Source organism: Gekko japonicus, unplaced genomic scaffold (genome assembly GCF_001447785.1).
Source record: "Gekko japonicus isolate JY-2015 unplaced genomic scaffold, Gekko_japonicus_V1.1 scaffold2404, whole genome shotgun sequence".
Classification (NCBI taxonomy): domain Eukaryota; kingdom Metazoa; phylum Chordata; class Lepidosauria; order Squamata; family Gekkonidae; genus Gekko; species Gekko japonicus.
The window spans coordinates 140687-166299 of record NW_015172620.1 but is presented as its reverse complement, the minus strand read 5'-3'; the positions used below and the strand labels follow the sequence as shown (position 1 = coordinate 166299).

The 25613-nt window shown below is 45.0% G+C and overlaps 1 protein-coding gene across 1 annotated transcript in view; it reads left to right on the top strand.

Moving 5' to 3' along the window:
* Positions 1 to 24098, top strand: part of LNX2 (ligand of numb-protein X 2) — a 101083-nt gene extending 76985 nt beyond the window's left edge. The window contains exons 3-10 of the mRNA XM_015421669.1: positions 4323 to 4570; positions 8793 to 8992; positions 10432 to 10800; positions 15168 to 15311; positions 16799 to 16976; positions 19572 to 19803; positions 21447 to 21605; positions 23963 to 24098. Coding sequence (XP_015277155.1) covers positions 4323 to 4570; positions 8793 to 8992; positions 10432 to 10800; positions 15168 to 15311; positions 16799 to 16976; positions 19572 to 19803; positions 21447 to 21605; positions 23963 to 24098 — 1666 coding nt within the window. The remainder of the gene's footprint in view (positions 1 to 4322; positions 4571 to 8792; positions 8993 to 10431; positions 10801 to 15167; positions 15312 to 16798; positions 16977 to 19571; positions 19804 to 21446; positions 21606 to 23962) is intronic.
* Positions 24099 to 25613: the final 1515 nt, after the last annotated feature.

Here is a 25613-nt window from a genome sequence, read left to right as displayed (position 1 = left end):
TTCCTGATGTGTACAGATCTGTGGGATCTAGCCTGATATTTGGTGGTTTGGATTTAATGGCAATTTATGATCTGCGTGAAAGCAGGAGTCATTTATTGACTCGAGTGCATGGGTGGGGAGCAGTTTTGTTCATGTAGCCCCAAATCATTATGTCTCATTGTCTCAATAAAAGATAGCATAAGAGAAAGGAGGGCTATTTGGGGGGGTTGGGGAGGGTTGAGTGAGTGTGCACCTCCTCTCTTTTCTTGCTGGTTGTTTTACTTCCTTCCATCTTCCTCAGGTCTTGCCTTAGCAGGCAGAGGAGGTACTCTCACCCTTTGCGTTTCACAGTAGTAACATAAAATACTCAGTACAGAAATTCAATTCTTCGGATGCAATATAGAGACAGTGATGCATGCAAAGGTCACATTGAAACACATAGAACTTGCACAGACTGTTAAGTCCACAGAATTCACCATGACGTAAATTTGCTTTTCCCCCCTTCTTGATTGTGACCTTTTTCTTTCAATGGAAGCGTTTTTTTCTTCTTTTTTGTAGCATGTTTGGGTCATTGGCTGATCAGGTCTGAAACTTTGCTGAGAGCCCTTTACATGGGAAACGAAGCGCCTGGCCCAGTGGCAGAGCATCTGCTTGGCAAGCAGAAGGTCCCATGTTCAATTCCCTGCATCTCCCATTAAAAAGAAGTATCAGGGAGTAGTTGATTTGAAAGACATCTACCAGAGACCATGGAGACCTGCTGCCAGTCTGAATAGACAACAATGATCTTGATAGACTAATGGTCTGACTTAGGATAAGGCAGCTTCATATGTATATCAGTAGGCTATTTTTAAAAATTCAAAGATGGTACAATCCTTCTATGTTTTTATAAGTACTTCTATTACCAAAAAACCCCCAGTGTGATCTCAAAATGGCATAAGAAGACAGGAGCAAAGGCCAGTTCTACATCTGGCAATAAGGTCAAAAGTCCCTGTCCAATAGGTGCCCTACTTGTAGGGGCAAGAGTAACTGTTTCCCGGCAACTGTGCTTCATAGAGTTATTGCCAAGAAGCCTTGTGTGATTGCAGGGATGTCAGGCTCATTAGTTGAGTAAATTTGTACTGTCTGCATCCCTCTGTGCAAGACAGGGTTGAATGTCTTAATGAAGATCCACGGTACCATTGTTATCATTACAATACCATTTTCAGTGTGCTTTGGGGGAGAGGAGGCGGCATTATACCTCCCAATCTCATCATATCTTGGAAACTAAGCAGGGTCAGTACCTTGATGAGAAGACTCTGCAGAGGAAGGCAATGGCAAACCACCTCTGCTTCCCACTTGCCTTGAAAGCCCCGTGCTGGGGTCACCATAAGTCAATTGTGACTTGACAGTATGTATGTACATGAAGTGCTTTGGACACCTTATTGTATTCATGCTCAGTGAAACTATGAGAGGTATTGTTTTATAGATGTGCAAATGGATGCTGGAAAAACACGGTGGGTTGCACATGTTCATCCAAGTGTATCCAGGTTTGAGTTCAAGGTTGAAATCCACCTCCCAGGTCCGAGGCCAGCCAGTCCTCTATTATTCCAGACCACACCGCCCTGGAATAGACTTGGCTAGCCTTAGCATTGAAATGGTCTGACTCAGCCTGGTTGGCTTCCGTTGACAGAATAATCTGCTTCGTTTAAGCATAAAAGCAGAATGAAATGTCAGTGTAACCCCACAGGCAACTTTGGAGCGTGTGTCAAATCTGTGGGCGAGCTAACAAGAAGATTAGAATAAGGCACAAAATGTCATTATTTCCTGGTCACTAACCCCACCCCGATATTACCCTGTTGCTTCATTAGCATCCCCTTGATTTATCAGATTTTCAGGTTCAGTAGATTCCCTTGAGAGCCATGGACCCTTGGAAGCCCTTCCGGCTCCTCTGTAACCAACTTCCACAAGTCTCAGGTGGACTTTAATTCTTTGGTATATGGTATTGAGAAACGTTGTTAATATTTAAATAGTTGCAGCACTAATGGAAATGTACTCCGCCAAAGTCATTTAGTGAACACAGGTCCAACATTACTTATTTGAACCTTGCTACCTTTTGTTTGATCCTCCTTAAGTGTTCTGGGGTCGGACACACAGACACACGATTACAAAAGAGCAGATATCAGGTTAGCGGATGACAGGATGTTCTCTAAGGGATTCTGCTTCATGGAATAAAGGCCTGGTTCATGCATGCAGAAAAACGGGGTGGGAATCAGATGGCAGAACGGACTGTACTACTTCAAACTGCCGTTGGTGTGTTCCAGTTTGGGATGTTCCTTTGCATTTTTTTTGTTAAAATCCTCTCCCTAAATAGAAAACTACCACAAGTAAGGAGAGAGGATCTGTCTCTTCTCTTTGCTTGATGCTCTGGCTCCCTGCTCTGGGAATTTTTAGGGGAGGATTCCAAACCGTGATCCTTCACCTAAAGCCTGAAGCAGTGCAGCCCATTGTTCTATCTTATGCTCCTGCATGTGCGTACAAAGAAGCAGAAGAATTAGTGTTTATACCCTTGAGTCTCAAAGTGGCTTACAATTCCTTTCCCTTCCTCTCCCCACAACAGACACCTTGTGAGGTAGATGAAGCTGGGAGAATTCTGAGAGAACTGTGAGTGGCCCCAGGTCACCCAGCAGGCTCCATGTGGAGAAGTGGGGATTCAAACCTGGTTCTCCAGATTAGAGTCCGCCACTCTTAACCACTACACCATGCTGGCTCTCAATGCCACATTTGGGGGATAAATGCATGGGATCAGCCAGGCACATCCAGGCGCTGCCAGCAAGTTGATCTCTCACTCATCTTCATATTGGACAGATATGAGTAGGAATCTTGTGTTTGGCTCCACGTGCAAAATTCAAGGTGCGGTATCTGCCATGCGACATCAGATCTTCATTGTGGGTCACTCTTTGTATGGTGGTGGAAAGTGCTGTCAAGTCGCAGCTGACTTACGGCAACCCTATGGGGTTTTCCAGGCAAGAGACAAGCAGAGGTGGTTTGCTATTGCTTGCCTCTGCATAGCAACTGAGAACTTCCTTGGTGGTCTCCCATCCACGTACTAACCAGGGCCAACCCTGCTCAGCTTCTGAGTTCTGACGAGGTTGGGCTAGCCTGTACCATCCAGGTCAAGGCTGGCTTTTTGTATGCATAGGTTTAATTTCCTTTGGGTTTCTCATTTATTAAAACTTGTATGTGAAAATGTCACAGACTGATTCATCACAGTTGACCCCTAATCTCTTTTATTTTTCTTCCTCCTTATTCTATAATGCCATTGGATTGGAAAGCAAGTTGCTGAAGTTAAGTAGGTCAGGATTTGGTGAGTGCCTAGATGAGAGACTTCCTGGAAACTCTATTTAATGCTTCTTGAATTCTGTAATGGAAGAATGGAGGAACAGACGTTCAGTGTATTAGTAATGATGCAGTACTTTTAAACAAAAGTTGTTTATTAATGACCCAAGCCCTAGTTAAGCGTGTGGTTGATTGCTCTGTGATGTCAGAGTGAATCAGCCAGTGGTGGTCAGAGGGACCGAACAGGCCAAAGTTTGAAGAGGAAATTGCAGGAGTGGATGTATTGGAGTATAAAGAGTGCAGGGTCATTGTGTGGGCAGCACAGTTCACAGAAAAGGTAGTTCCCTGGTTTAATATAGTTCACTCAGCAGTTTTCCTCCTCTTCCCATTTCAGGTTGTTATCTCTAACATGTAGCTAATCTTTGAACTCAGAATTCAGTGTACGCATGTAGTGCAAAGGACTTGGGAATGTTAAAATTCCAATTCTTTCCATGTGCCCACATCCAAGAAGCCTTTCAAAAATTTAAGCTGGACTGGATTATAAGGGTAGTTTGCTTTGGGATGCACCAATGACAAAGGGGGAAAGCAGGGTGTTGGAAGCACATAGTTCAAAAGGCAGCAGGCAAAATACAGTGATCAAGCAGGATTCAGTCTTGGTCCATGCCAAGCAAATTAGTCTCTCAGTCACTGGTTATTATGTGACAAAGGTGGATTTTTTGGTTGTCATGCTTTTCCAAGCTTAAATAAATTCAAGGTGGACAAATTTTAGCAGGGAGGGGGAAAAGGTATTTCACTGGTGACTTGTTAATACTCATTGAAACAAACAAACAGAACCAGGTGTGAGTGTTAAACAAAGATATCCATTTGGAATTGGTGTGTGGAATTGATTGGTTTGCTCTGAAATCAGTGTTGTAGAAGGATGCCAAATACTTCTACTGGAGAAAGATTGATTTTGTTTTCCTGGGATGTTCAAGCATTTTGTGATGTTCCTGATATTTTGTGAAGGCACTGTAGTATTTCCTTTCTAGGTGTTCCGGGGCTTCCCATCGAAGAGCTGCCTTGGAGAGGAGAAAAAATAGCAAATTGCAGGCAGACACGGAGAGTGAGAGCGAGAGCGGTATGATAGATCGGCCAGGTTCTCAGTCTCCTGATGCAGAGCATGCTGGGACAGGCACGGCGCCAGCGGAGCAGAGCTTTACATCAGCAACTGTTCCTGTGTGGACAGATGAGTCTGGCCTTGACAACCCTGCCTTTGAGGAGAACACAGGGGCTGACAGTATGTTCTGTTTCTCTTTTGACATTCGGTTTGCTCTGCCTCTATCCAAACCTAAATTTTAGGAAGTCTCAGGTTAGGATTTTTCTCTTCCGCGAAAGCAATTTTCCTAAGTTATTTTTTAAAAATTAAAAACCCTCATCTCATTAACTCATACAATCTTGTGAACTAGTTAGGGCTATTAAAAGGAATCACCATTGATTTGTTGTATCCATTTTAATTGACTAATCAGTTAAAACTGTCCTTCGTGTGTATATGAATAAAATGATAAAACGAATTACTACAACGCTCGTTTGGATGTGCAGTTACCCAGTTTTTAAACTGATTGTGAACCCTGCAAGACAACTGATTTCCACTCACATTTTGACCGTACTTTATGAATCCCCCGTGAACGCCTGAAGCATGTTGCAGATCCTCCAACTACCCTGATTGATATATAGGCAATGTGGGGAAGTGCCTTTTCCTGCAGTAGCTTGAATATGTCCATCTAATTATGCTTAGACTTGTTTGCATAGTCTAGAGCGATTGCAGCTCTTCCTCTGCATTTGCTTTTCACTTTACCCTTCATGCTGCAGTTTCTCAAGGGTTTGCATCCATCCTCCAGTCAGCACTTGCTGTAAATTGCTTGAACTCAACTGAATATAAGAAGAGCCTTGATGGATTGGACCAAGGGCCTATCTTGCCCATCACTGTGTCCTCCTGCAGCGGCCGGCCAAATTCCTTTGGAAGCTCACAGGCAGGGCATGCCTTTTATAGTCGTTTGTCCCCAGCATCTCACATTCAGTTAATTTATTTATTTATAGTATTTATATGTAACCCTTTTAGCCTTAGAAGGGTCAGGTTAGCGGTCACATTCAAATCCTGAACATCTTTAGACAACATAGCGTTTAGTTAAAGGTGGTGAAACAAATGGGATCAGACCTGGGAGTTTTAAACAAAACACTGAGAATAATAAATTATATTGAGCAGTCCAAAGCAATGTTCCCTCTAAGCTGTGGAGTCTTGTGAGCAAAAATTCTACTTTGCGAGCTACTGGAATTAAAGTTGTGAGCGAACAATTTGGCTACTGCATAAATTAGTTTGCTCTGGAGCCATCCTTCCTGAGCTAAGACAAGAATGTGTGAGCCGGAGGCGAAAAAACTGTGAGCTAGCTCACACTAACTCAGCTTAGAGGGAACACTGGTCCAAAGTCAGGATGAAAAAAAAGAAGGAGGTCTCTTCAGTCTCTGGGCTCTGACTCAGAAACTGCAGAGAGGTCACATTGTATACTTGGTGAGGTCTCTCTTCTTCACAAGCTCTGAGAAGTTACTTTTCTTCACAGTCACAACATGTTAGATACGAGACTCGAGGCAGCAGGTGAACAGTGATAACAGCTTTATTGAACACGAAGTCAGAAGAACCAGAACGAGACAAACAACTGAGCAACAGGCTCCTTTTTAAACAGACCGGGCTTGGCAAGCCACGCCCATATGTCAGATAACAACCAATCATATTTTGTACATAAAGACCAATCATATTGCTTCCCTCCAGAACTTCCCTTGTTCTGATAGGTCAGTTTACAATACCTTGCATTAGACTCAAGCTCACTACATACATACATTCCATTCCATACATAACAACAGAAGTCCCACAAACCCTCAGGATCAAACGCCCAGGCCAGAAGATGTCCACTTTTATGCCAACAGCCTGTCTCCATCTCCATAGGCTTTTTTCCTCTGGAAGCTCTTCTTCAGAAAATTCTCCACTCCCTCAGAAGAAAAATGCCTCAGCTCTTTCTGTTCTCCCTTAGAGTTCATCCCATCCCTCTCTCATCCTGTTGCTAGACAACCATTCACCCAGCCTCTCTCTAGAAATCCCCTCCTTCTAGAGGGCAGTGTTTCCAGGCCAGGGCCCACTGCATTTGAAGACACATCACAAAACTTCCATATTTATATTCAAAGATACACAGCCTCTGGATGTGAAAGATCCATTCTGCTATCATGGCTGATAGCCATGCCCTCAGTGGCTTGAGAGCTACATATGGCTCTCCTGAGCGATGTTACCCAATATGGCACATGCTCCATGGAAATTCAGGAAAATGGGCAAAGACATTGCCTTGTGGAGCTAGCAATTGGCAGGTGGTTCCCATGTTGCAACAGCTACCACCGGAGGAACAGGTAAGCTGTGAGCTGCCTTGAGGTGCAGGCTCCATCCCAGGGGTGGAAACCAATGCGGCTATTATGGTTGATGGCAACTTCAAATGTCGCTCTCTGTGGGTTGCAGCATGAGTACCACAGATCTAAACCATTTTTAGTTATCTTAGTGGGTGACATAGCCAAGTGCTAACTTACAAGGGCTTTTCAAGAGATTTAACTCAGCAGTTTGTTTATTATGTATTCATACCCCACCTTTCTCCCCAATGGGGACCCAAAGCGGTTTACCTCATTCTCCTCACCACCATTATTTCCTCACAGCTACCCTGTGCGGTAGTTTAGGCTGAGAGTATGTGACTGGCCCAAGGTCACCCAGCAAGCTTCTATGGCAGAGGTAAGGATTCAGAGCTGGATCTTCCAGATCCTCAATCTCAGGCAAAGATCTCTCACATCACCTACTACCTGATTCTTTTAACTGGAGGTGCTGGGGATTGAACCTGGAACCTTCTGCATGCAAACCAGATGCTCTGCCACCCAGCCATGCGTCCTGGCCACTGACTGCTCCTTAGCCATATTGCAGTAATGCATTTTCTCAAAAACTACTCCAAGGCTGCAGCATTTAGTAAATCAATCAGCTCAGTAGCTTAAAATATTTAGATCAATTAAAAAGGCACCTTGATTAAACAGGCAGAAACTTGGTTTTTTAAAAGTTCTTTATGTTTAATATAAGTCCACGGGGGCAAAAACTATCTGAGGAAAGGCATTCCTCCTCCTTTCCGAGCTGTTTGTGAAGATTATGTTCTCCACTTATGCCCTCCGTCAACAGGACTCCCACCTATGGGCTGTTATCCTGTTCCTACAAAAGGAATCACTGAGTAATGGGGTGACCCAGCAGTGACATTTCCAGCACCTGGAATTTTACAGAGGAAGGGAAGCCTTATTGGAACCGAAGGGGGCCTTTCCGCTTTCAGTTCCTAATGCGGAACGTGTCTCGCCATTCATGAATTGCCTGCTTTCCTTCCATTTTGCCTGCCTGTGTTTACGCAACAGCAATTTGCTTTTTAAAAACAAAGCTTCTAAGTGAATGCTTCCAAACGGATGAGAGGACAGTGGCTCTCCACCTGGCTTCCAGAGTAATTTTACTAATCCCATCAATGTTCTTTTAACTTGTCTGTGGATCACACTAAAAGTGATGAGAGGGAGAAAGGAACCTTATTTGTTTATACATGTGTCCATATCTAAAGAATATTGGGGGCGATGTTCTAGAGCTAGCGTGGTATAGTGATTACAGTCACCACTCCAACATGGAGGTTTGCTGGGTGACCTTGGGCCAGTCACACACTCTCAGCCTAACCTACCTCGCGAGGTTGTTGTGAGGATAAAATGAAGGAGAACAGAGAACAATGCAAGCCACTTTCAGTCCCTGTCGGGGTAGAAGGCAGGGTATAAATGAACGAAATCAATAAATAGTTTTAACAAATGGGAACCTGCAGGATAGGAGAGTAAAACTCTGCTTCCTCCTCTCAGCTAGATAGACCAGTGGTCTGACTTGGCAGCTTTGTATGTTGGAATAGTAGCCTGCCAAGGGGCTCAATATGCCTCCTATTTTTGTTGCCTCCATGGGACTGCAAATACAGAAGGGGTCATTAAGGCCCTGCCAGTCCCAATAGCAAGTACGTAGCCAACACTAGTTGGGCTGCATTTGATTCAGCAGTTCAGGATAGCCTGATCTCATTAGATCTCAGAAGCTAAGCAGGAATATCTGGGGCTTGACACAGAGGAAAGCAATGGCAAATCACCTCTGAAAGGTCTCTTGCCTTAAAAACCAGTTTAGCTCGCCACCTAGTGGTGCATAACGCTAAAAGAGCTAGAACTTCTGGCTGCCAGACGATCTTAGGATCTCCTGGTTATACAACACACACTGCCGTATGGTAATTATTATAATTATTGGCAGTTCAAAAGCTGGACAAGTCTGGTTTAATTTACTTGCATTGTGATATGTCAGGTGTTGCTCTCGTTGGTTTGTGAAATAATTTGCTCTGTTGCAAATATATTTAGGTGCATGTTTTTGTTTGTTTCTTCAAATTGGGCAGCAACCCATCAGCCGCCAAGCTTGCCGGAAGGCGAAATCACCACCATTGAAATTCATCGGTCCAATCCTTATATCGAGCTGGGAATTAGCATAGTGGGTGGCAATGAAACACCTTTGATCAACATTGTTATTCAAGAGGTTTATCGCGATGGAATTATCGCCAGAGATGGAAGGCTCCTTGCCGGGGATCAAATACTGCAGGCATGTGTCTAATTTTATATTCTTCTCGACCTGCATTTGTCTGGACTGTGCAGAGCTATATCAGATAACGGGTGTTTCCTGGCAGTTAGTTGAAATTCGAGGTGATTTTTATCTTAGGAGGTTCTAGTTGGAAAACATCATTATTCAGGCAAAGTAGGATTTGCTATTTCCATACTGATACCAATGATTTATGTGACTCTTGGGGTTTTGCCTTCTAGAAATATTTCTTTTCTGCTGCATCCTTCTTTTAATTGGGAAATAAAAGCAGAGTGGTTCTTTCTTTCTTTTGTGAGTAATGGGAAATGTTTTTGTTGCCTGTAGCTTGACAGGCCTTCTTCAGTGCCCTGAGAGGTTATTTTGGATAAGATGTTTACACAGTTTACCTAGTACAGGCGCAAGCATCACTGCAGTTCATTTATGTAGCTTCTTCCCCCCTAGACAAACCACTTTATATTTTTTACCTTACTTTTTCCAGGAAGCCCCCTCCCCTCCAAAACAACAGATGGTAGCCTGGGTTTGAAAAAGCTGTGACTTCCTACTTATGAACTTAGAGATACCCTTCTAGACAAAAACTAAGTGTTCTGGAGTCCGTGTGTGAATGATAGGAGGGGGGCATTTGTATGACAGAGGAATCCAGCGAAGGAACTTCGGAGGCTTCTTGTGATCGTTTGCTTGCATATGTGGTAACTGGAGGGCCACCTGGAGCAGCAGCAGTTTTGAGAATGCTGATAAAGGGACATGGCAGAAGGATCACTTACAGGGTTGGCAGAGGCTGCAGATTCACACCTCTTGGATCACACACTGACACCGGCAATCCAATGTCCGGCATTGTGAGCACTGCATAGGTAAAGGTAAAGGTTCCCTTGCTCGAAAGCCAGTCGAATCCGACTCTAGGGTTGCGGTGCTCATCTCCGTTTCAAAGCCAAAGAGCCAGCGCTGTCCGAAGACGTTTCCGTGGTCATGTGGCCGGCATGACTAAACGCCAAGGCGCACAGAACGCTGTTACCTTCCCACCGAAGTGGTACCTATTTATCTACTTGCAATGTCTTGCTTTCGAACTGCTAGGTTGGCAGGAGCTGGAACTAGAGACGGGAGCTCACTCCGTCATGTGGCACACTCGGGTCTCGAACTGCTGAACTACCGACCTTCCACAGCCTGCAGTTCAGCGTCTTAACCACTTGAGCCACCGCAGCTCCCGAGCACTGCATAATACCCCTAAAATTATAAGCCTCCCCAAGTGACCAAGTATATGCAGTTGTTAGGGCTCAGCTGTTTCAAGAATGTTACAGAAACTGTGCAGATAGAGCCCAAAGTTGATTGTTGGCCTTTTAGTTTTCAGAAGTAGCAACGTCCAAAATGTTTATGAAAAATTTGGACCATCCCCGCGAGGTGTATTTTGAGGAGCAGTGTATGCGAACGTGTTTCTGTAATTCTTCCAGGTCAACAACTTTGACATCAGTAACGTCTCCCACAACCACGCCAGGGCCATCCTCTCCCAGCCTTGCACCGTGCTTCACCTCACCGTCCTCCGGGAGAGGCGGTTTGGAAGCCGGACTCACAACCACAGTGATGGCCCTCCTCAGCGTGAGGAGAGTTTTCACGTGACTCTGCATAAACGCGACTCCAATGAACAGCTTGGTATTAAGCTGGTGCGGAGAACGGACGAGCCGGGAGTTTTTGTCCTCGATCTCTTGGAAGGTGGCTTGGCTGCTCAAGACGGCCGACTCTGCAGCAACGACAAGGTGTTGGCAATCAATGGGCATGACCTGAAGCACGGCACACCTGAACTGGCCGCTCAGATTATCCAGGTAAATTATATTGAATCTCATAGGGTGGGAGCACACTAGGAAGTCACCAAAGGTTGTTAATACTATGAGTTTCAGCTAAGCAAGAACGCTATCAGAGAGAGTATAAATAGTGGAATGCCGTGTCTGACTAATAGGGCATATCTGCAGAGAGCTGAGCCAGCTGATTACCGTAACAGTGCCTTTCCTCAGAATTTACTTGAGCAATGAGGCCGCTTCCCATAATAAAACTGTACATTAAAGCAGTTTCTTGTAGGTCATTTGCTTGTCACACGAAGACAGGTTTTTGTGTGTCTGTTTCTACATTCTGAGTTGTGCATGGGTTTGCCAGAACCCTCTCTGGCTATATATAGACATCCTTTTTTTTTTTACAGGCTTCACAGACCAATGGCATGTCTTGGCTCAGTGCAACTCATTCATCTTCAAAGCTCGCTTTTCCCAATGGGAAAGGCTCTTACGTAGCTGCAGTTCCACACCTCTGGCTGAGACCTTGAAGAGCTACATACTGGCAGTGATATTAGACAACACTGAGCTATTTGAACCAAGAGTGTGACAATATAAGGAAGGGTTTTTTTAAAAAATGTATTCATTAAAGGCAGTTTAGCATGATGTAGCCTCTCCAGTTTTGATTACTGATGGCCAGTTTCTGCTGCCTATGGAGACAAACTTTCTCAAGCCAAGCTGCTGAAAAGTTTAGACGTTCTCCTGTTCAGCAGCGATGGTGTTGACCTCGACCTGCAACATCACCAAATAACAGTGGGGAATGCAGGTACCTTCTGAAATGAGAAGATATAGCATCAGCCCCTCTGTGACCTTTGTATTGATTCAGAGGTTTCTGAGAAAGTCTTCTCCTTTTTAACCAGGAAGGGCATCTGCCAGGATAAAAGCTCCATTTGACTCAGTGAAGGGCAAGGGCTGCAAAAAATCAGAGTGGGTCCTATTTACTTGCTCATTTATACCTTGCCTTTCTTCCTAGTGGGAACCCAGAGCGGCGTATACCATTCTCCTCTCCTCCATTGTATCCTCGTAACAACCCTGTAAGAGAGAGTGACTGGCCCAAGGTCACCCAGTAAGCACCCATGACATGGTTTCATGGCAAAATGGGGATATGAACCTGGGTATGACACTCTAAACACTGCACCACCGTGGATCTCACACTGCCAGTGCACTCTACTATAGGTTGATCCTCCAGAGTCCCACCAAGTGACAAGCTGATAGGCAAAATTCAAAAATCCATCCATGAAACTTTAAACACTAAAGCAGAGAGCCAGTTTGGTGTAGTGGTTAAGTGCGCGGACTCTAATGTGGGAGAACCGGGTTTGGTTCCCCACTCCTCCACTTGCAGCTGGCTGGATGATCTTGGGCAAGCCGTAGTTCTGATAAGAGCTGTTCTTGGAAAAAAGAGAAGTCTGTCAGAGCTCTCTCAGCCCCACTACCTTACAGGGTGTCTGTTGTGGGGAGGGGGAGGGAAAGGAGTTTGTAAGCCGCTCTGAGACACCTTTGGGTAGTGAAGGGCGGGGTATAAATCCAATCTCCTCTTCTTCTTCTCCTCCTCCTCCTCTAAAGAAAGTGGGCACATAAAAAGAAGCTTTTGGGAAGTGGGGTGGAGGTGGGACACCAGACTGCAAAACGGAATTTTAAAACACTGAGAAGAAAGGAAAGAAGGGTCCTGTGGCCGCTGTTAGTGAGGAAGGAGCCAGTACTGCTGAGGCAGGAGCAGATGGGTGAGGCCTCCTACCCCAAATTGCAAATATTTTGTTAGCAGAATACTTACTTCACACAGTCTGTATCCCTTGTGCCATTTCAGCTCCTTGATTTACCATTTTACACATTCGTACTTTCTCAGCTTCCCTGCTGAAACCAGTATTTAAGAGATCAGCTTACGGCATGTCATAGAATCATAGAACGTCAGATAAACAGCATTAATTTCTGCTTCTTTGGAAATTGCTGTGACAGGCTCGATTATAACCATGTTGTTTTGCTGCTATAGTATACCAAGATGTTAAAATTGGATTACCCGTTTTATGTATGATCCGTTACACATTAACACCCTTGTCTACTGATGAAGCCCTTGCAGTTCATTTTCATTGTTCTCACCCTTTAAGGAGGATATTACAGAAGAAACCTGTTTTCTTATCATGTCATTATCTGAGTGCCAAGAGCCAGTGGAGGAGTTACCTAAATGAATGTATTACTGTTACTTGTTCCACCATTACCAGTGACACTGGATTAAACAAATTCTCAGCGTAAATTATTTTAGTTCCAGCCAACAGTATAATACCGTAGGAACCCATATATCCTGCCCATGTCCTTTTTAGACAAAAAATTACACAATGCTCTCCTTTTTTTGCATTCTACCCACATACACACACCAGAAAGAACGATCCCCCAGTTTGCGTATTGTGGATGAGACAGGAATGTTCCCTCAGGTCAGATTAGAGAAGGGGAGGGTTCTCATCTAACACCTAACTTGGCTGTGTTGCTTGAGTTATGTGGACTCTGGGGGCAATTCCAGGTGCTGTTCTTTTTTCAGTTCTTTTCTTAAGGTTTTCTCAGCTTTACTAGGTAACTGGGTGAGGATACAATGGGATCCTCCCCATGACCCTACCCTGAGCTCTTTAGAGAATACAGGTTGATTGTATATTTACCACCAACACACTATTGACAGGGCACAAACATGTGCAGAAAATATTATGATCTGCAAAGAGGAGTGCCCTTAACCTCCTTCCCTCTAAACATGCTTCAGTGGAGGATGCTGTGAGAAAGTAACAAGGCCTCTCCTATTTACTCGGGTTGCTTGCCAGACAAGTACCAAATGTGGATGGTCATATATTTATATGTCATTTTTTTAAATTGTTTTTTAATGGATTTTATGTTTTTATATACTGCTTTTTCTGCTAGATGGGTTCTCAAAGTGGTTTACAATGCAAATTTAAAAAAATTAAAATTATAACCAGTTACTGAGATGAAATGAGAGCCAGTGTGGTGTCAGAGTGTCGGACCAGGATCTGGGAGATTCGGGTTTGAACCCACCCACCCCACCCACTCTGCAATGGACGTTTGCTGGGTAACCTTGAACCAGTCTCACACGCTCAGCCTAATGTACCTCACAGGGTTGTTGTGAAGAGAAAATGGAGGACAGCAGAAAACGATGTAGCCACTTCGGGTCCCCCGCTGGGGAGAAACGTACCAAATGATGTAAATAAATAAATAAAAATGCACACTTCTATCATCTTTGCTGTTTTGTTCTGTTTTTATGTAGTCAAGGAAGCGTCCCCAAATACTGCAGCATCTCTTAGAACCTGGTGGAATGCTGAGAAGCTGGGACTGATACAGATGATAAAGGGGGAGAATGTCCCAGATGTTTCTGCTCCCACTGTCAACCCCACCATCCAGCTGCTGGTAGCTTCAGGAGCTGAGTTTTCTTTTTTCCCTGGCCAATGATAAGGGATTCCATCTTGGAAGTGCAGGCCAATTAAAATACTTTGGTGTGCTCAGGTGACCATTCTGAGGAGAGACCCAATAGTTTCATAAATAGATATTATAATACTAGTGATGCCCAACTTTAATTATACAGGCATAAGCTTAAAGATGTCTGCATCAATACTTGTGTAAATTCTTAAGTTAAATATATCATTTGTGCAGTGTATTCATAAGAACATGAGAGAAGCCAGTGTTGGATCAGGCCAATGGCCCAGCCAGTCCAACACTCTGTCACACAGTGGCCAAAAATACCAGGCGCCATCAGGAGGTCCAGCAGTGGGGCCAGGACACTAGAAGCCCTCCCACTATTGCCCCCCCACCCAAGCACCAAGAATACAGAGCATCACTTGCCCCAGCCTGTGAGTTTCTATCTATACCTTGTGGCTAATAGCCACTGCTGGACCTCTGCTCCATATGTTTGGTGTAGTGGTTAAGTGTGTGGACTCTAATTTGGGAGAACCCACTCCTCCACTTGCACCTGCTTATGTGACCTTGGGTCAGTCACAAGCGCTGGCACAGCTGTCCTTGAAAAAGAGCAGTTTGTGTCAGAGTTCTCTCAGCCCCACCCACCTCACAGGGTGTCTGTTGTGGGGAGGGGAAGGGAAAGGAGTTTGTAAGCCGCTCTGAGACTCCAACTGAAGGGCGGGGTATAAATCCAATCTCTTCTCTTCTTCTCTTCTTTATCCAGTTCCCTCTTGAAGCCGTCCATCCTTGTAGCTGCCACCACCTCCTGTGGCAGTGAATTCCATCTGGAAGGCAGCATATACGATGAAATTAACCTGCTCATGTTACAGGGTATCTGGGTTGTGTTTGATTCTCATTAATCAACCTGCAAGGAATAATGTCAGGTATTTCCCCTCTCTTTTTTCTATATCTCTATTCCACAGGCCAGTGGTGAAAGAGTGAGTCTAACCATTTCCAGGCCAGCCAAGTCCCAGATCATGAGCATCCTCAGAGACGGTGGGAGTCATCCCATCAGCCAACACCAGTCTCATCAGCTGTATCATAGTAATAGGCCCAGCCCACATAAGGTAAGTCTGAATGAGATCAGATTTTACATCTGCAGGCTTTGATTTTTTTTTTTTAACAATACATTTTATTAAGAATTTTATACACACAGGAACAATTTCAACAGGAAGGATAAAAAAAACAAAGCAAAGGTATTGCAAACACCGTTTTCCAATAACATTACAAGATAACAATTATCCATTATACAATAATAACTTATATTTAACATTACTGAGATTCTCCCAGTCAAATTTGTCTATATCAATTTTATCCAGCAAAGGATACCAAGCATGCAGTGGGCTCATCATTTCACATTCTGTTTGGATTTCTGAGTGAAACGTATTAAAATTCTCTAATAAGAATAAATCCCACACCTTATGTAGCCAGTGTTGTATACTTGGAGAGTTTGGGTCCTTCCAATGCTTGGCAATAACTATTTTTGCTGCCGTAAGTAAAGTGCCAACCAGTTTTCTACTAGAAAATGAAAACCCATCAGCAGGCCATAAATTTAGTAGAATTAAACCTGGATCCCATGGTATATTATAATCAGTTAACACCTTGATCTTTCGAATGACAAGTAACCAACAATTTTTAATAGCTTTGCACTCCCACCAGCAATGCAGGCTTTGGTTAAGGGCATGCAATGGGTTAACATTACGTGGCTCTCCAAGGGTATGAGGGAGCCGCGGGTCAATAAAGCTCACAAGTCAGCACCTTCATGTAAACAGCGTACTTTATCAGATATCTGCAAAGACTAGCAGTTGCTGTAGTGTTAAATGAACCAGGATAAGGATCTTATTCAAGAATTAAAACCTAGAGAGACTAACAGTGGGATCCTATGTAGAATTGACTCCCATCTGATCAGAGTAATTGTGCATAAGATTACACTGTCGTTCTTCCCCTTCTTAATCTTACTCAGCAGCTTTCCCTGCCTATAAGTATCTGCTTCCATATATAATACAGTGTATAAGCACAAATGAAGAACATGAGATCACCCTACGAGGTCAGGCAGGCAAGCTGTGTATTGTTACGTAAAGCAATATAAGAACTGGCTCCAGCTCCCTTTGCTGTATTCTTCAGCCGACCGCCACCTCAAATGGCCCGTAGGGATATATACCAAGGGAGAAAGAATCATAGCTTTCAAAGATGGACAGGAATCTGCGAGGGAACTCCCATGTTCTTCGGTTGTTCAGAACCTTTCATAGACTTCATCAGGTTTTGGAGCTTTCACTAGACGTCACTTTATATTTCTAGGATTGCTGGCACAGCCTCAAGGACTAGAAACTTGCACTGTTATTTGTATTTCCAAGGAAGTCCATGAAGGCATGCCGTGGGGGGGGGGAGGTCTAACCATAAATGGTTAAACATGGGTTTAACCTATTTCCAAGGAAGTCCATGAAGGCATGCCATGTGGGGGGGGGAGGCCCAACCATAAATGGTTAAACACGGGTTTAACCTTACTTTAATGTCCTTTAAAAAAACAAAAAAAACCTTCACCATCTCATTGCAGGATCTTTCCCAGTGCGTCACTTGTCAAGAGAAGCACATCACGGTGAAGAAGGAACCCCACGAATCCCTCGGCATGACTGTGGCTGGAGGCCGAGGCAGCAAAAGTGGGGAATTGCCGATATTTGTCACGAGTGTGCAGCCCCATGGCTGCCTGGCGAGAGACGGAAGGATTAAAAGAGGTAGGAATTCCAAATGGCTCTCATGCCGAATAAGTTCACAGTTCCCCTTAGGAAGCTCCCTTGCACAAAGCTTGTTCCCTTGTAATGAAGAGGAGCTTCCATTCATATCATAGTAACTTCATGGTGGATTGCAACCCTGTTGCATAGTAACGCAACAGCTTCCATGCAAACACAGCATGCATTCACTAGAAAATGTGTTTCTAGTACGGGGAAGCTGCTGTGGAGAAGCAGCTGAGGGAACAAGTGGTGAACCAGGAAGTTCCCGGTTCAGATCTCATTTCTGCCATGAATTTGGTGGGTGGCCTTAGGGCAACCACTGTCTCTGCCATCCGTGGCAGCCCTCTTGTAATATGGGAATAATAATAATACAGTCAGAGCCGGTGTGGTGCAGTGGTTAAGCGGGTGAGGTGTGATCCAAGAGGTCCCTGGTTCAGATCTCGCCTCTGGCACAAACCCAGTGGGCAAATCACTCTCTGCCACCCATGCAGCACGCCTAACATGGGGGTAATAGTACTGGCCTGCCTTACAAAACTGTTGTAAAGGTTACGAGACATTGGGTTGGATCCAGACTAAATTTTCACTAGTGGAAATTGCTTTTGTCACCTAAATGGAACTTGATTGTCTCCCTGCTCCTGCTATGGCCCATTGATCTCCCCAAAATGCTGCTCTTGGGGGACAGGGGACTCTTAGGAATAGTATGAGGGGAGAGGGGGGGGGCTGGAGAGGGAAGGGGGAACTGGCAGAAATTACACCTCTTCTTCCGTTAGTGGAAAATTTAGTCTGGATCCAACCCATAGTGTTCCGGTGGGTATCTGTGGAAGCTTGTTGCTGTAGAAACAAAAGGAAAACCTTGAGGTATCTGAAATGCAATGAATAAATGGATGTTTGTGAAGCTCTTTAAACACTGTAAGTGATAGATATGCAGAGCTGCTGCTGCTGTTTTTATTGGGAGGGTTCCTAGGATAGTAAAATGGTGAAGTTGTTTGAACACTCCAAAGCAATAAATCATCATCCTATTAATGGAGGCTTAGTATTTAAACCCACACTGAGGAAATGGCTGTTTTCATAAAGAGAGCTGTAGGGAACGTCCTGGCGGGAATGGAAAGTTATTTGTCAAATTCTCTCAAGCTGACGATCTGCCTACAGTCTGTTCTCTCACAGCTGCACATAAGAGCATGCATCCGGTTTTGGGACTGATTGTGCAGCTGACTGTTCAGAGAACGTTTTATGGGAAGGGAGGTTGTCTGCAAGACATTCTTCAAATGATGAGCTGTGTGTCCAAAACGTGTTTTCCTGCCCTTAGTCTGCTAGTCTCCAAAAGGGTATAGTTATCCAGGTCTCTCACAAAGGCTGTAGAAAGCACACATCAGCCTTACTGATGGGAAAACTGTTCAGCACAGACCCTGGCAACTGGTAGTTATTTATCTAAACTTCCTAAATGAGTTTATACTCATTGCTATACTTGGGGCCAGCATGGTGTAGCGGTTAAGAGCAATGGTCTCTAATCTGGAGAACCAGGTTTGATTCCCCACTCCTCCACATGAAGCCTGCTGGGTGACCTTGGGCCAGTCACAGTTCTCTCAGAACTCTCTCAACCCCACCTATCTCAACTTGTGCTGTAGTATGCAAAATTAAGAAACTGTTGCATTTCTTTTGCCCAGTTTGTCTTCTTTATTTATGTAAACATTTCTGTGCTGTTTCTCTCCCAAGAAACCCAAAGTGGCGAACAGAAATTTTCAAAGTAAATGCTATAATGTAAACCATCAAAATGAAACAAAAAACATACATCCAGTATGGGGGTCCTTCTTTACCAAGGTAACTATTGTAGGACCCCCGCTTATGAGCCATAGGCCAAGAGCCCTTTGACCCTTGCCCATCTAGGGTTGCCAAGTGCTTTCTTACCTGGAGCGGGGGACTCCCGGGTTGCGTCCAGAGCACGCGTGTGCGCGCACGTCACCCAGAAGTGACGTGACGACGCGGGGCACGCTGGGGGCGGGGCTACAACCATCCGAGGGAAAACCATAGAGTTTTCCCTCGGATGACGTGCACGTCGGGGTGGGGTTCCCCCCAGGGCCCGATCCGCCGGCAGCGGGGAACAGGCCTCTGGGGCGGGGGGGTCCCCCCCCCCCAGGGGGACTTGGCAAGCCTATGCCCATCAGCTTGAACCCCTGGCCACTTCCAGCCCAAATACCTGCAGGCCCAAAAGAAACACACCCCACCCCCAAAAGCACAGCTGAGGTGATTTGTTGCAGGCAAGATGTTCCCCCACTGGTTTCCTTGCTTTTGCTTCTGGTGATCACATTGAAAGAGCCTGAAATGGTACAGAACTAGAGATGAAGCTCTCACTCAGCCCAGAGGCAGCAACACTGACCAGATGCCACAAACATCATGTGTAGCTGTTTGTAATCTGTAAGCAGCAGCACTTGCTCAGCACAGGATGCTGCCTGCTGTATATTCAGGCCTCCTGTGTACCTGTAGGATCCGGGTGCTAGTGAGAAGGAGCAGACATGAGCAGCCTTGCCATTTTCACAGGGAAGTTATGGGCCGTTGGTCCACCTAACAGAGGCTTTTTTGTTCACTTGCATTTTTGTCCAGGTGATGTGCTGATGAATATAAACGGCATTGATCTGACCAACTTGAGTCACAGCGAGGCAGTGGCTATGCTCAAAGCCAGCACAGCCTCCTCAGTCGTTTCCCTTAAAGCTTTGGAGGTCCAGATCGCCGAAGAGCAGCCCCAGGCAACTGACGAACAACCAAGCACCATCAGCGAGAATGAATATGATGCCAGTTGGTCACCCTCATGGGTGATGTGGCTGGGACTTCCAAGGTACTGCTTGACACCAAAGTCCCTGTCCTTGTATGGGCTATCTTCTGTAGCAGTGGCCTTTTTTGTGATGACATGCCTTTGAAACACCCTCTGGGCAGTTTGTTTAGCTTCAGTAGCCATTTTTTTTGGCAAGCGTTCCATAAGTCCTAAGCATGGAAGTGTGCAATTCTAGAATGTGTTACAGTACATGAGCAAGTTTCCCTCCCCTGCCCTTTCCCTAGGGTGCCATGGTGTGGTTTTGAATGCGGAGTCTGAGGAGATAAGGCAAGACATATATAGTTTAGATAAAGAGCCATAGGAGAGATATTTGCAGGTTTGACTGTTAACCAAGCTTGTTAGAGAAGAAAAAGAGAAATCTGTCATTTAAATTTTTCATTCCTTGACTCCATCTGTGAGTTTGTACAAAATTCTATTGTAACAAGAAAATAAAGAGCCACACCAGTCAAAGGAGATTAAAAAATAAGGCCAAGGCCGATGGTGCAAAATCAGGTAAAAATGTATCTTATTAGTCAGTTAAATTTCAAAAAAATTCCCTACGTGTTTCGCCAAGAGGCTTCGTCAGGGGAATCTGTTCATCTTGCAGTAGTTGTTCAAAAAGTGTACTGCCAGGCAAACAGATTCCCCCGACGAAGCCTATTGGCAAAATGTGTAAGGAATTATTTGGAAATGTAACTAAGTAATAAAATATATTTTACCTGATTTTGAACCATCAGCCTTGGCCCCGCAAAATTCTTTGTATATATGTAAATAGATACTTGTTTGACTGTATGCTTATAACACTAATTTAGAAAATTATAGATTAGAGGGCAGTTATTGGTTAAGTCAGTGATCCCTAACATGGCACCCCTGGGTACCATAATACCCATCAATCTGTTTCCTGACAACTTCCCCAAAGCACCACTTCCCCAAAACACCACTTTCCAAAACCTAGGGTTGCCAGGTCTCACCTTACCTGCAGTGGGGGGCTCCCAGCTCCTTGGGGGATTTTTTTGCCCCATGTGCAAATGACATCCCCTCGAATGTTAGAGTGTTGCCATGTGACACCCCAGCATGATGACATCACTACCGGTCATTGCATCAGTGGTGTCCCTGCGGGATGCTACTGTTCAGGGGTGGGGCTTCCCCCGTCGGTCAGCTAGCTGGCAGCGGATAGGGGGGGCCAAAATCGGGGGAACCCCTGTCCCGACCGGGGGAATGACAATCCTGCCCAAAGAAAATAGCCTTTTCCGTCTCAAAAGAACAGGAAATGCTTCAGAAGATTCCAGAAAGTGTCGCCATTCAGAAATAGCTGCCCACAGAGGAGGATACTTGGTTTGGAACCTCCCAACTTTTTGTAATTACATCCCATGGCAGCCATTTTTTGACGTCCTACCATCTCCCATGCCATTTTGGAATGGTGCCCACAATCCTTTCTCAATACACACAATTAACAAATTTAGGGACCCCTGCATTCCCTGCATTAGTGGCTGTCTGCCTTGAATATAATGATTTTTCTGTACATTTTCTTGATGAGCTTTGCAGAACAGTCTTTATTGTAAGCATGTTGGGGCTCCAGTTAAAGGGCAAGAGGGTGCTTTGTTTTAGGTATGAATGAGGAGATAGATCGATGTTCCTCCCCCACCCTTTGCTCTCTTCTTGCACAGCTGCCTGCATAGCTGCCATGATGTCGTCCTGCGGAGGAGCAATTTAGCGAGCTGGGGCTTCAGCATTGTGGGCGGCTATGAGGAGAACCACACGAACCAGCCTTTCTTCATAAAAACGATTGTCCTGGGAACACCAGCATACTTTGATGGAAGACTAAAGTAAGCCTTGCTGTTTCGCCTTTATACTTCCCTGAAAGAGCAGGTCAACAGTTTTATTTATTTAACTTCATTTATACCCTACCTTTCTCCCCAATGGGGACCCAAAGACGCTTACGTTGTTCTTCTTGCCTCCATTTTAATCTCCCAACAACCCTATGAGCTTCGGTCGGGCTGAGAAATGGTGACTGGTCCAAGGCCACCCAGCAAGCTTGCATGGCAGAGTGGGGATTCAGACCTGGGTCTCCAAGATTCTCATCCAACGCTCTGACCAGTACTCTGTGCTGGATCTCATCATGCAGGGTTGTAAGTTATTCCGCCCCAAAGGAAGCCTGAAGTCTGAGTCAAGGAAATGTAAATTGCATTTCTGTTGAGATTAGATTTCAGCAAGCATAACATTTAGGATTTGATGGCCACTAAGCAAAGCAGGGAATAACAGGTGAGGGAGGGAGAGAGAGAGAGAGTGTGTTGCAGAGGATACATGGCTCATATAGTCATTCAGTTTATTCATTTTTTACATTTTTGATCCCACCATTCCTCTAAGGAACTCAGGGCAACATACATGATCTTGTGAAGTAGATGTAGACAAGAGAGTGACTGGACTAAGGTCACCCACTGAGCTTCACGGCATTGTCCCTGATACAAGCCCAGAAGTCCATCCCTTACAGCATACTAATTGGAGCATATCTAAAGCTGCCTTTCCCCCTTCTGGAGTTGGAACAAGGAACCTCGTGGCTTGGACCACCTTGGCTTACGATGCTCAGGCTAAGCTGCCTTTCCCCCTTCTGGAGTTGGAACGAGGAACCTCATGGCCAGAGGCTGGGACTGAACCACCTCGGCTTACGATGCTCAGGCTGCAGGTCCCTCTTCAAGCACAGAAGATAACATGGGGCATTTGATATGCCATCTGCCCTTGTGATTGACAGACAGTATGTAGCCTCTAAACTGGCCAACACTATGAATATAAGAATATGTGGACCCTGAGCTACGGAGCAGTACTTCCTGCTAGCTGCGATTCACTTAAGCGCTTCAGCTTAAGGCCTTGTTCTAGCTGCAGTTCCTGTTCAGCCCTCTAGTTGTAACTCCACCACCACCACCCACTCTCCAATGACTGGTGCTGTGGGCTTTGCGTACAGCCCCCACAGCCCAGCCTCTCCTCATTTCCTGTTACAGTTTAAAAGAGCCTCTCCGTGTATTCAGGGGGTTTTGCCACAATGCACCATTAGAATGAAAACAAGGTGCACACCCCAGCCATATAACAGACATGTTCCAGCAATTTCTTCTCCCCAGCCCACCATGCCAAATATATGGACCTGCTCATGAGAAGACTGTCTGACCTGCTTGCAAGGAACAATGCTCTTTCCAATATTAGGAGGATCAGTGTCATGCAACATTGTTAGTTATGTGATATCTGCACTCATTGCCCTACATTTGAGGGTACCTGTTGGAATCAGTTATAAGCTCTCCCAGCTATTCCCAGTATCTCCTTACCAGTGGGAAAAAAGAGGTTGTGCAGATATACCACCTGTGCATGAAGCTCAGCTCCTCCACTCTGGGTCTATCTTCCGCTCAAAGTTTTCCAAAGCAGGCATCAGAATTTTATTTTGTGGCTAAGGATTTAATAGTCAGGGATGAGTAAGGGTTTATTTTTAGTCCTATGTTGCAATAATGTGCTTATAGACAGACTGCCAGCACTATATATTATGTCACAATACTGCATTTAAAAGAAGACTCCTTTTTTTGTAGCAGCTCCCTGTTTTTATAAACGCTGTGACTTTGCCCTGACCTGTTGTGGATTGTGGCGCATGTCCTTGATATTTCTGCTTTGTGTCACACGACATGGCTAATGATAAAAACAGTACTTTAATTCAAACGCAGGTCCTTTCAGCATCCTTCACTTGACATTGCCTGTGTGTGTTTCCAACCTTTTTTCATTGCTCCTCAAGGTATTATTGATCAGAAAGCTCTTTTGGTAAGGCAGAAACCTTCATCAATTTCAGGCCTGGGACATACTTTTCTAACCCCAGCCTGCTAAATGGGGTCCCATTTTTAAAATTTTTCATATATGTCTGTCGGTCTGCTTCTGCCTGTCTCCTCGACCCTCTCCCTACTTTCTCCTTATTTCTTTGCCTTGCATCTTTCAGCTCTGCTCTCTCTTAGCTCTTGTCTTAAAAAAACATTAAGAAAAGGTGAAAAGAAAACGGTGACCCTGCCCCTGGTACAACCCTCCTGAGATGGCCGGGTGTCTTAGTTGTGGGTCTTAGTCCAAAGGCCAGGGCTAAAGGGCATGGACATCGTAGCTGCAGCAGATTCGTAACCTTCACTGACACCCCCCCCCCTTTCCCCTTTTCCTTTCTTAGATGCGGCGATATGATAGTTGCAGTGAATGGACTTTCAACCGTGGGCATGAGCCATTCAGCGCTGGTCCCTATGTTGAAGGAACAGAGGAACAAAGTCACTTTGACAGTTATCTGCTGGCCAGGAAGTCTCATATAGACCTGCAAAAAAAAAAAAAAAAAGGAGAGAGAGAAATTTCGGTTCAAGCAGCTTACTTTTTTCTAGATGGCTGGTTCAAAATCCTCAAGCTGTGTATTTTGTTTGTTTGATTGATTTCTTTCTTTCCTACTACTGATACAGCTGGTAATAAGCTGGGCCAAAAACTGCTACGTTCATATCTTGGGTTGTGCATTCGGGAGGGAAGATTCTCAACCTCACTGTGTGCATCTTTCCATCTTGAAACCGTCGTTCCCACCATGTTTCGTTTTGGTTTGTGTTTTTCCACACTGACACTCAAAGCATCCCCCTGCACACGCTATAGGATCCTGGGGGTATTTTCAGGGTTGCCTTCCGCTGGCAATTGTAGTGCTTTTTTAAAAAAAAGCAGGTGGCCAGTCTGCTAAGGTTCCAGCTTGCCAGACACCTGCCAGTCTCAATGCCAGTGAAGCTGTTCCCTGTGTTGATAGCCCCTGGCCCAAACTTCACAGAATCTCTATAGGGGGGAAACAGCAGTTACCTTGCAGTGGGGAACAGCATCACCTCCTCCTAGTAGCAGGTGTGAGACATTTCCTTTTTTGCTTCCAGATTTGCTGCCATCGTCACAGGGGAGGCAGAAGCACCTTTTAAAATCTGTTAAAATATACTCCCAGTGTTACTATTGAACTAGAGTGCTCCTGCAAGCGGCTCCTGTTCTTGGAAGTGTTTGTGTTATGGCTGTCACGTTAGAAGCAGCAGGACGCAGTTCCATGTAGCACCTGCTGCAGAGAATATAACCCCGCTATGTGAAAGTAACACAGCACGTGGATTGCCCCCATTGGATGGAGAGTTGCTATGCTACTGCCTGCCGCCACTAGGAATACATCGTGCTGGCCTGGAAACTCTCTGTGCAAGGGAGCATTGGACAGTAGCCCACCGTACCATTTACTCCAGTGGGTTTCCTCATGATGGTTGTAGCATCTGCCCAACGGTCCCTATTTTTATCATCGAGTACGGTGTTTGCTTGTGAGACCATCCTTGGCATTTAGTCATTCAAGGGTGTTGGGTACACAAGGGTAACTCCAAGGTCAGGTTCATGTCAGACGCAGCACCAGCACATAGCCAATCTGTAAGATCTGCACCATCTCCTGGGTTGTTTCTGCATCAGACAGATACCCACATGCATCCTACGTGCACGTACTGCACTGTACTATAGACAAGGTTGTGTACACTCTGTGCTGAAGAAATCCAGATTCTGTAACCTGAATAAATTATGAAAACGTGCATCTAATGGTCTGTATTTTGCATAATTTATTCTGCTTCCAGTAGCCGTAGGAGTCGTGCAGCACGACGATGCCTCAGCCTCTGCTCAACACTGGCCCCTCCTCCAGACTTCCAAGATATCACCCGTCAATAGCCACACCTTTTCCAGTTTACGTCTTCATCCATAAGGGCTAGAACCCATGTTGTTCTTGTTGTTTTCCTTTAAATGAAAGCTGAGATTCCAAGGATGTTAAATCCTCCACCCTTGTGCAATGA